Genomic DNA, 11,119 nt, shown 5'->3' on the forward strand with positions numbered 1-11,119 from the left:
TCTTTATTCATACTTCAAATGCGAAGAATAAACCCAGCAAAAGCATATATGACAAGGAACCCATTCTTTTTAGGATGTACTTAAAAGTACTTCGTCTTTTGGAAGTCGAGAGACTTCAATAATAAAAAGGGGCCATCGATTGCAAGAAATTTTTGGATGACGTAGAAACCATTAGGTGTATCAGCGGTTAAACTGAAAGGACATGGTGAGGTATGCATCATAGTCATTCTCTGGCAATACCCTTAATTAGGGAGGACATAAATGAAGTCCACAAGAAAGGTCCTCTTATACATTATAGGATGGTCCCAGTTTTAAGGACCTTATTAGAAAAACCTATTATTCACATCACGAAATGGAAAAAGATGGAATAAGAATTTTCTGACTCTCGCCATAAAAAGTTCTAGGCTGTCGACAGTATGTTAAAATTTTAATTAATTGGCTGAGATAGTACCCTATTCCATTTACCCAAAATCTAAGCTTAATGCAAATAATTATTGGTGGTTAGCGTCGGCAATCAGAGGGCACATTAAGGTTTCAACGCCTGCTTATTATAAATCCATTATGGATCTACCTCAGCTACTCCCGTTATACAGATTAAGAAATAACCAGTCAAAGCTGAGACTGCCCTAAAATTTGTCAAAGATTTTGCAGCTAAGTTTAAAAGGATTAAGAATGGAGGCGTTTTACCCTCCTGATGTATGATTAGAGGTTGTTCACATTAATAATGACACCAGAAAAATCACTTATTGTGATTTTACTGCTAGGAGTTACGTTTGATTTCAGGTGCTGCTGAGCCTCTCATAAGAACGTAAGCTTAGGAAACTTTTAGAAATTCTCCCGTAAGAACCCCAGATATTAAGTGTAAGGTAAAACTTACAGGCGAAATCATAAGAACCATTTCTTTTGTTCCTGTCAGGAACCTTCAGTCGTAGAATCCTAGAAGTATCCTCTCTCAAGAGGAAGTGCGTCAGCATATATAGTTGATATCTCTCTAATCTCTATCGATTGCGAATACCAGACGGTATGATAAAAGCGCCACATGAGGATTGATGTATCTTAATAAGTTCCATATATTGCTTCCATGCCTGATCAGTATGGAGGTTTAATGCATGGAACCACAAAGATATCCCGATGGTCATATGGTACTAAAATCAGCTAAAGGTATTCAAAGAAGATATCCAGAATGAAAGTTCCCAAGTAAATGTTCCCAATTAAGGAATTCATGGACTTGTAACATAAATGTGTCACTTATCTGACACAGAATATGATGAATGAACTGGAGCCTGAGATTTGGAAAATCTCTATAACCTCCTTGTATCTTGATTATCTTCTCCTAAGATTACCCTGTTTACCTCCTGTGAGGCAAGTAGAGTTAAGACTTATATCCCATTTAGGGCTGTATTATTATGAAATCTCCAAGACGGCTAGTACCATCATTGGAAGAATCGAAACCCCGATCAAGTAAGTTTTAAAAATAGAGGATTCATATAGCCTAACTCAATATTCTGAGAATTTGGTATAGTTAATTAAGAAAGACGGTTCATTTTGCTTATGAATTTGATTACCGCAACTCTAATTAGGCAACAATTAAGAATTACCATCAGCTGCCCAGGATCATCGATTTGTTCGACTACGGCAAGGATTAGCTATTCCTTAAAATTAGTTTAAGCAGTGGTTGGAATAACCATCTCACCTTAAGATAAGCTTTTCTATAATAGTTGATATATAAATATTAAGGCTGCTCCTTGGGGGACCTTGTATAGATGGAATGTTAAACATCTATTATTAGACAGAAGATTGGTAAGTCCAATTGTCAGGATCAGAAAGTTGCCTTGGAAACAACAAATAAGATCAAACAAATCCATAATCATCTGTAAGTTGCCAGTATTCGGCAGGAAATCAAAGATTTATGAAAGTAACAACCCTCCTAAGTTCTTATTAAGGAATAAGGTTCAACAAAAGATATCACCCTGGAAGGGTGTGTCAATTTGCTAATTATCAGGCTAGTTAAGCTCTGAATATATAGAATTATTTGAAGGAATTAAATGTATCAAGATCAAATAGCCTATAAACCTATTTAAGGAGCTTGGCGGAGCTCGCAATGCATTACACATTAATGACTTAAGGACATGTTCCACCAATAAGTCGAAAGGCATTATCACATAATGATATGCAGATTTATCGATTGAGGATCGACAGGTTAAGAAGCTCCAAAAAGGATACATGTGCCCATTATAGAGGTCAACTTGGGAGCTTGGAGAGGCTCTAGATATGCTATAGAAGTTAAGTCCATTATGCGACAAAAGGTACTCCCAGCGTTTTAGCAAATCTCGAGGTCGAGATTTCTTTTAAGGGGGTGAGGATGTAACACCTCGTAAAATCACGTCCAATGATGTATTGACACGTGTAATAAGCCCTAATGAAGTCAAACACTGAATTTAAGGGACTAATTTTTTGAAAAATCGAAAACATTGATTATGAAAGGACTGGAAGTGTTAGCATACCTAAAATAAGTTTCTAAATAACCTCTCACGATATTTATACTCGCAAATGAGCCACTTGTCGATCGAGTGTAGCCGTTTGCGGAATTAATTGAAAGTTTGCGCTATGAAGGGTTAAAAGTGTCAACATGTTAATTCTTACCTCTGAGTGACCTTTTGACAAACGAGGAGCTTCATGATATTCGATTATACTCTCGGGAATGCCAATTAATGGCCGACTAAGGTTTTTATGCCTAAAAGTAAAGTTACGTGCAACTTTGCAAGTTAGAGGGACTAAAAGTGTCAATATGTTTAATATACCTTTGAATGACCTTTTAGCGAACCCAAAGCATCGTGATGTTTAATAATACTTTCAAGAATGCCTAATATGGATTAGATGAGGCTTCAATGCTATTAAATGATGGACTTAAAGCGTCAATTTTTGAATCTACGCCTTTCGGTGACCATTTAAGCGAACAGGAGCGTAGTAATATTTAAGTATATGCTTGGGAATGATCAATATGGGCCATGGAAGGCTTGGATATCATTAAACGATGTTTCACGCTACTTTGCGCAATTAAAGGACTAATTGCGTCAAACTGCAAAAGTATGTCGATTCGTATGGTAACGGACCTTCCGGTATATGTCCATGAGTTAAACATACCCTATTTATCCTTTGTATAGCTTAGATATAGGCTTAGAGGTGTTTTGTGCGCAAAAATAAACTTTTACGTCATGCAAGGACTAAAAGTGTCAAAAAGTGCACAAGTTTGCATTTTCGCGCATATCTTGCATTCTGAATATATCCGGACACCCAAAAATTTATATAAGCACTAAAATATTTTATTTTAGTGTTTGGCTTGATAAAATTTCATTCGTCGCGTAATTTGGATCGTTTTTCGCGTCCGTTCGTGTTTCGTCGTAATTAGACGAACAACGTGACCGTACGGCCAAACGAACCGACATCCGACATGTTTTCAAGCATGTTTCATGTTCCCTATGATCAGGATTCATTGTAGAGCCTTTTAATGAGGTTAATGGGCCTTGAATGTGCATAAAATGACCTTTTATGCTCTCAGGGACCAATTCTGTAAAATCTGAAAGTCTTATTTGCTGAACTGGACTGCTAGGCGGGCCGCGAAGCCTTCTTGGGCTTCCTACGCGGGCCGCGAGGCCTGAACAGCTGCAGAAACTTTGTTTTGCTGCTGGTTTTGATTGAAACTAGGTTCTACACTCACAAATTCAATTCTAGGGGCTGCCCATTGAATTATAAAACCACCTAACACTTGTTGTGATCTTGTTATAGCTCCCCGACACTTGTCGTAATCCTACGAGGTCCCGAAAAGTATAAATAGGAGATGGGTTTCCTTTGTCTTCACACCATTTCCTTCAAACCTGCTTATTCTCTGAATTTGTAGAGGATCTTAAACTCTTTTGAGAACCTCCCTCAGTCCTTTGGACTCTTGTAAGCATCCTTTCATGCTTAGTTTAATTATTTAGCGTTTTAAACCGAAAAGTCAAGCGTTTTTGATAAACGCTTTGACTTTCGAACGGTTGAGCCATTGTTCGCAGCGAACATGGCTACGTGATCGTAATTAGGTAGGTATTAAACCCTCAAAGGGGCACCTCCTAATTACCACGTTTACTTAGTTAAATTGCCGGGTCAAATGAAAGTCAAACGGGTTAGTTTTAAATAAATTCATAACTATTAGTATAAGAAACCATAAAATCTTTATTACTGATTTATAAACTTGTCCTTAAAATTTGACATCAGTTGGAGGTCGGAGTTATGCTCAATAGCGTAATTAGAAAGCTTTTATTAATTAAACGGCGTAATTAGCGTATATCCTATCTAAACCCAATTTTTGATACCAAACTTTTTATCTACTGATATAAAATAATATTTTGTGATTTTTGAAGATTTTTATTTATTTTTAGGCTGAGCATAACATAGGGTTCTAGGCTTCATTCGGTATTTGCCGGTTTTGCCCTTTTGGCTTATAAATTGAGTTTTACAAAACATTTTGACCCCAAACCTTTTGCTACTGATTTTATATGATAAATAAAATATTTTAAGCTTTCTGGAATGATAAAAATATCAGATTTTCTTTAAAAACCCGGAAATCGCTTAAAACCGCCTTTTTACGCGTTTTAAGCGCATAGTATGTATAAAAACTATTTTAAATATATAAGACTTGATACCTACTGGTATTTTTAGTAAATTTATATACTTTAACAGTAAGCAAATGTTTTAAAATCAGATTTCCAGTTTTGACCTATAAGCCCTATGTGAAATTACCAAAATGCCCATGCGGTGCATAGTTTGGTTATAAATAATAAAATTCACATATAGGTAATATCTTACTGTTATAACTTATTAAATTAAGTATTTTTACTGATTATATCAGACCTGAAACTCAGATTATTATTTAACGTCTCTTATAACCTTTAAAATCACCAAAATACCCCTACGGGGCATAAATTTGTTTTAAATTCGTTTTGGGCATAATGGAAGGTATCCTATTATATCACAACATATTTAAGGCATATTAACTTAGGAAACATATTCATGACTCTTTTGGTTACCCGTTAAGCACTTTTCGCGTTCGGATCGGCTTATGTAACTAGTTTGCATAAATTAGCCGAAACGGGTCAAACCTTATCATTTTTATCTCAAAATCCAGAATGTGTTTAGTTTACCCTTATTACACAAGTATACAAGCTTGTCGGGTCTAAACCACATTCTAATCCGGTCTTCGCATAATCATGCGTTTTGAACCGTATCTTCTTTTTAAACTAACCGGTCTAAGTTCAGGCTTAATTAAAGACCCGTTAGGAATCTAATAGGTTATTAAAAACCTTCGTTCCAGATTTAGGAGCCCAGTAAAAGCTATCTGTACTTGCTGATATGATATACGGCTGGGATTGAATTTATATTTAGCCCAGGTAAATACTTTTAACTTATTTTCCCTATACGGGCTTGGGTACGGTATATAAAATACCGCTTGGTCGGGCATTGAATCTTTAATTGTATGATGGTTAATTCATTGAAATGACCCGTTTAAATTGTTTTGTTTGCTTAAAGCCTTTGGGGGGTTAATGACCATGTCCCAGATATCCTTGGCATCATTCACAGAAATAGCCACAACCTTAGCACACACGGGTGTATGCGTACACCCGCCAGTGCATTTATAAATAATAAGGTATAACCGCCGGTTTCGAGAATAGCTCGTGGTGGGACTATATCATGTGGTGTGTTAATTAAACTTTAACCCGGTGTTCAGCCCGGGCTACTGAACGTATAAGAAACATGCAATTCTTTTACAAGTTTATATACAAATAATTATCCCAAGTTATAAAATCTTTTGTGCCATGTGTATCCAAATCAGTTTTCTTAAACGTTTTCAAAATGAGTCAGTTAAATTGTATTTACCAGTGTAAACTGACGTATTTTTCCAAAAAGGCTAAGTGCAGGTACTAATCGGAATAGGCTGGCCTCTCCTAGCATCAAATAAAAGTCTCGCAAGCTTAGATTCCTTTAAAGTCTATTGAACAATGTTATCTTTCTGTTTTAAGATCCGCCTGTGGATCCATCTTACATTCTGTTGTAATAATTGATATTACTTTTAAATCAGATTGTAATATATTTATCTTTTGCTTCCGCTGTGCATTTAAATTGTGTTGTTTGACTATGATGATATCAACTACGGCACGATACTCCCCACCGGGCCCACCGGTAATACATGGAAATATCGGGGTGTGACAGAGAGCTCCAATAGTGAACAACACCTATGTGATGGACATGCGTCCGGTTGTGAACTCCTCTGGTCCGGCAACGTGTTTGTTATCAAAGGCAATAGAAGATCAATCTTTCCTATGGCATCGAAGGATGGGACATGTGCATCTACACAAAATGAATCACTTGATAAAGAACAGCTTGGTGTTGAGTGTTCCTTTACGTAGTTTCAATATGCATAGTAAATGTGAATTCTGTGAGAAAGGGAAAATCAAACATAAACCTCATAAGCCAAAACACATAAACTCTATCCAACAACCACTAGAGCTGCTTCACATGGATTTGTTTGGTCCGATCCATGTAAATAGCATTGGTGGTATGTCTTATTGTTTGGTTGTCACAGATGATTTTTCAAGGTATTCGTGGGTATTTTTCTTAAAATCGAAAGATCAAACTTTCGGCACTTTGAAAGATTTGTTTAAACAATTAGAGAAAAATTACGCTTTACCCATCAAAAGAATTAGAAGTGATAACGGAACTGAATTTAAAAATCAAAATATGGATGAGTTATGTCGTGATATGGGTAATTGTTCATCAGTTTAGCGCTCCTTATGTTCCTCAACAGAATGGGGTCGCTGAAAGGAATAATAGAACCCTTATCGAGGGCGCAAGAACCCATATTCTCATAATCGTGTGCTTACAGTGAAACGTGAAGATAAAACTTGTTATGAACTTCTTGAGAAAAAGAAACCAAAGTTGAAAGGTTTCCAGCCTTTTGGGATTAAGTGTATGATTCGACGGACATCGGATACTCCAAAGTTTGGGGAGATTGGAGAAATTGGTTTCTTCCTAGGTTACGAACTAGGCTCTTCGAACAAACGAGTATACAATGTCAAGAAACGGATGGTGGAAGTAGTCTTTGATATAACTCCTTTGAGTTACAATCCTCCACCATCTGAGTTCGGTCCCAAAACTGGCTACGATTATGACAAATTGTTTGACTCTTTTGCTTTACCTGATCTAACAGATGATAAGACTGAACTAGTGTACTCACACTTGATCAACAAAGTTGAAGTGGATGCAAGTTGGCGTACCAGCATTCCAACAAATGTCTCTTCAAATAGTGATTCAGGAGTAAACGTTGCCAGCACATCAAATGTTAATGATGCCGGAGCTACTCAACCCTCCAATGATGCAGATTCAAGCGATTCCGATGATGACGTTGTAGCTACTTCTGAAGCTGAGCTGAAGCTGCTCAAAATATAATTGGTGACCTTTTTGTTGATTTTTCAACTTATCCAAGTGTTGGCACGTCTATGGGAAATGTTCAAGCATCTGGTAATGCAACTACTGATGGGGAGATCCAGTCAAATTTGGGAACAAACCTGCAAGTCCCAGTTGTTCCTGTTACTCGGACAAATAGGAAACATCATATTGATAATGTAATCGGAGATCCGCGTGAAAATGACTCGAAGAAGAAGTCTTAATGATATGCAGTGTTTATTCACACAGATCAAAGAGAAAGAGATCTATAGCTTAAGCCTGCACGAGTGCTTTATTTCGCAGATAGAGCCGAAAAACAACCACATGGCACTGAAAGACAGCTCGTGGTGTGAAGCGATGCAGGAGGAGTTGGCTCAGTTTGACAAGCTGAAGGTTTGGAACTTGGTAGATCTTCCGAAGGGCCAGCACGCGATCAACACGAAATGGGTTTTTAAATGTAAAAAGGACGATAAAGGTGTCGTCGTCAGGAATAAAGCTCGTTTGGTGGTGCAAGGGTTCAATCAAGAAGTAGGGATCGATTACACAGAAGTTTATGCTCCAGTGGCACGACTTGAAGCAATTCGTTTGTTCCTAGCCTTTGCTGCTCATATGCGTATTAAAGTCTATCAGTTGGACGTCAAAAGTGCATTTCTTTATGGGAAGTTGCAAGAAACTGTGTATGTTTCCCATCCGCCAGGTTTTGAAGCTCCTGAGTCTTCGAACAAAGTGTACTTGCTGGACAAAGATTTATACGGTCTTCATCAGGCTCCACGTGCTTGATACGAGACGTTGTCAACGCATTTGTTGGCAAACAGATTCATTCGTGGTGTAATAGATTCCACTCTCTTCATCTCAAAGAAAGGGGGAGATTTGCTGATTGTACAATATATGTCGATGACATTATTTTTGGTTCTTCAAATGAAGAGCTTTGTCGGGAATTCGAACAAGTGATGAAATCGAAGTTTGAGATGAGTGCAATGGGTGAGCTGAAGTTTTTCCTCGGATTGCAAGTGGATTAAGAAGTGAATGGCACGTATATTCATCAGACGAAGTACGTCCACGAGAACCTCAAGCGATTCAACATGGAAGACAGACTGCCTTACGAAACTCCGTTGCCTACCAATCATAAGCTGTCAGATGAAAAGGACAAAGATCCTGAAGTGGATCCTTCGGTTCATCATGCAATGATTGGTTCTTTAATGTATCTTACTGCATCTCGACCCGACATAATGTTTTCGGTGTGCTTATGTGCTACGTACCAAGCAAATCCAAGAGAATCGCATTTGAAAGCCGTCAAACGAATTTTTCCCTATCTTAAAGGCAAACCAAGACTTGGATTGTGGTATCCAGTCGAGGGAGGCTTGGACTTGTTAGCATATGCGGATGCGGATTTTGGCGGGTGCCCGATCAACAGGAAGTCAACCTCTGGTGGTGCTCATCTGCTTAGAAGCCGTCTGATATCCTGGCAATGCAAAAAGCAACAATCAGTGTCGCTGTCCACATGTGAAGCAGAATACATCTCCGCTTCGAGCTGCTGTGCTCAAGTCTTGTGGATCCAACAGCAATTGCGGGATTACGGTTAGAATTATACAGAAACTCCTATCATGGTAGATAATAACTCAGCTATTTCAATAATAAATAACCCAGTACACCATTCACGAACTAAACATATAGATGTTAGGCATCATTTTATACGTGATTGTGATGAAAAAGGATTAATTGATGTAGTTAGAGTTGACACCTTAGACAACTATGCAGAACTGTTTACAAAGACATTCGATCGGACAAGTTTCGAGAACTTAGTCCGAATGATCGGGATGATAAACCCTGAGTAGAATGGTTGCATAAGCCCTCATAGAAACTTTGTTTTTCCGTTCCTTTGTACAGGTTACTGCTTTTCGTAAAACACAAAAATCCAAAAAGATTTTACTTAGTTGTAGATTATTTTTATAAAAATCCAAAAACATTAGAAAATGAAAAATTTGAAGACGCGTTGATTGTGAGAAGAAATGATAGTACATCGGCAGTCATATCTTTTACGGGGTATCTTATAAAATTAAACCTAAACTGTTGACAACTTCATTATATGTTGTAACGATAGGTTTTACGCATTAATAAGAACCTGTTTTTGGTATATAAAGATAACGAACTGCGTAACTTGTGTGTAACATCTCTCGGATATATGGTCTTGGTACCGTAATTTCGTTTGAGAGATTACCAAAATTCTGAGATACTAGGTCTTTATATCTGATTATTATCTGGGGTATTATACTTGGTCTTCTGATATTGCGTGAGAAATGGCCTAGACCTCGTATAATGCTTTGCTAAGCGCTTCGTTTATGTGCAAACCCTCCAGGTGGATTTCTTTTCTGCCTAACAATCATCACCGGATGATCTGTTCAAAGCTTGTCACAACCGGGTGAACAACAGAAAATATATGTTACCACCGGGTACATAAAAAAATGCCAAAGTGTAGCAAAAGATACCAAAACGTTGGTACACCACCTAAAGTCGGGCCTTCATCTCTCTGTCGGTGCGGTGGCACTAACCTGAGCTCTCAAGGTTTCACAATTTTAGCCGGATACAGATAATAGTTGGATATATTCACCTGTAAGATGTAATTTTTGGCAGTCTTGATATGGAAGTATATTCTGAGGTGGGGAACACAGTTATATCAGTTAACAAGACACTTAATTGCACATGTCAAAAATAGTGTTCGAACACGTGCTAAAGCTTAAGTGGACAAATATATCATTAAACATCTTGAACTGTCATTATCATTCTGTGTGCTTAAAATCGCTAAATGGATACTAACTGTGGTTGGTTTTGACAGATAAGCCGATATGATCTTCTTGTCCGCGTTTTCACAAAAAGATAAAGTTTGTAAATATCTATGTTTCATTTCAATTTCAAAAAAAAAAATACAAAAAAGATTTTCGGTGTGTTTTGATATAAAGTTCAAAAAAATACAAACAGATTTTGTTTCTCGTTTCCACGAGTGGACTTTATATTTTTAAGGATGCTCAAAAGGGGTTTTACAATTTTGAAAATGGATTAAAATCAATCCGGTGAGGTAATTTAAAATAAGTCTTTTAATAAAAATATTTGGTCTTGCTAAGTTGGTCTAAGTGTGTGTTGTCTATGTGGGAAACCATGTTCCAAGTTGGTAGAAATATTTTTAAGTATGCGTTATTTAAATTTTTTTGAGCTTAAATATGTTAACATTATTGGTTTTGAAATTAATCTGTTTCTAATGAAGTTTTGAGTTTGGCAAGCTATTTTAGATTATCTGAAAGAAGATAGGAAACTTGCTTTTCGGTGTGCTCGAGCTGTTCGATGCTGTGTGAAGAACAAGACTGGAGCAGGAAGCGGTTTCTCGAAGATTTGATGAAGATCTGCAGAACCCGCATATATCAAGGGGGAGTCTGTAAATGCACTTTAGGATGATAAATGCGGGAAACGGCTTCTCGAAGACTCGTTGAAGATTTGCAGATCCCGCATATATCAAGGGGGAGTCTGTAAGTGCACCAAAGTTTGATAAATGCTGGATACTGCTGAAGTTTCAACTTTGAAGGACTAATCTTGCAATTATGTGAAAGTGTCTAATGAGAAATTGTGCATTTATCTCTCATCTGAACTT

General features: G+C 37.4%; 1 protein-coding gene across 1 annotated transcript; it reads left to right on the top strand.

Moving 5' to 3' along the window:
* Positions 1-8,561: 8,561 nt before the first annotated feature.
* Positions 8,562-9,062, top strand: LOC110880730 (secreted RxLR effector protein 161-like). The gene has a single exon (XM_022129197.1). The coding sequence runs from the start codon at positions 8,562-8,564 to the stop codon at positions 9,060-9,062; it is 501 nt and encodes a 166-aa protein (XP_021984889.1).
* Positions 9,063-11,119: the final 2,057 nt, after the last annotated feature.

Source organism: Helianthus annuus, chromosome 6 (assembly GCF_002127325.2).
Source record: "Helianthus annuus cultivar XRQ/B chromosome 6, HanXRQr2.0-SUNRISE, whole genome shotgun sequence".
In the NCBI taxonomy this organism is placed as follows: Eukaryota; Viridiplantae; Streptophyta; class Magnoliopsida; order Asterales; family Asteraceae; genus Helianthus; species Helianthus annuus.

What these genes read in the sequence shown, in the direction of transcription:
- LOC110880730 (XM_022129197.1), top strand. Translation starts at nt 8,562, where the DNA reads ATGGAAGACAGACTGCCTTACGAAACTCCGTTGCCTACCAATCATAAG.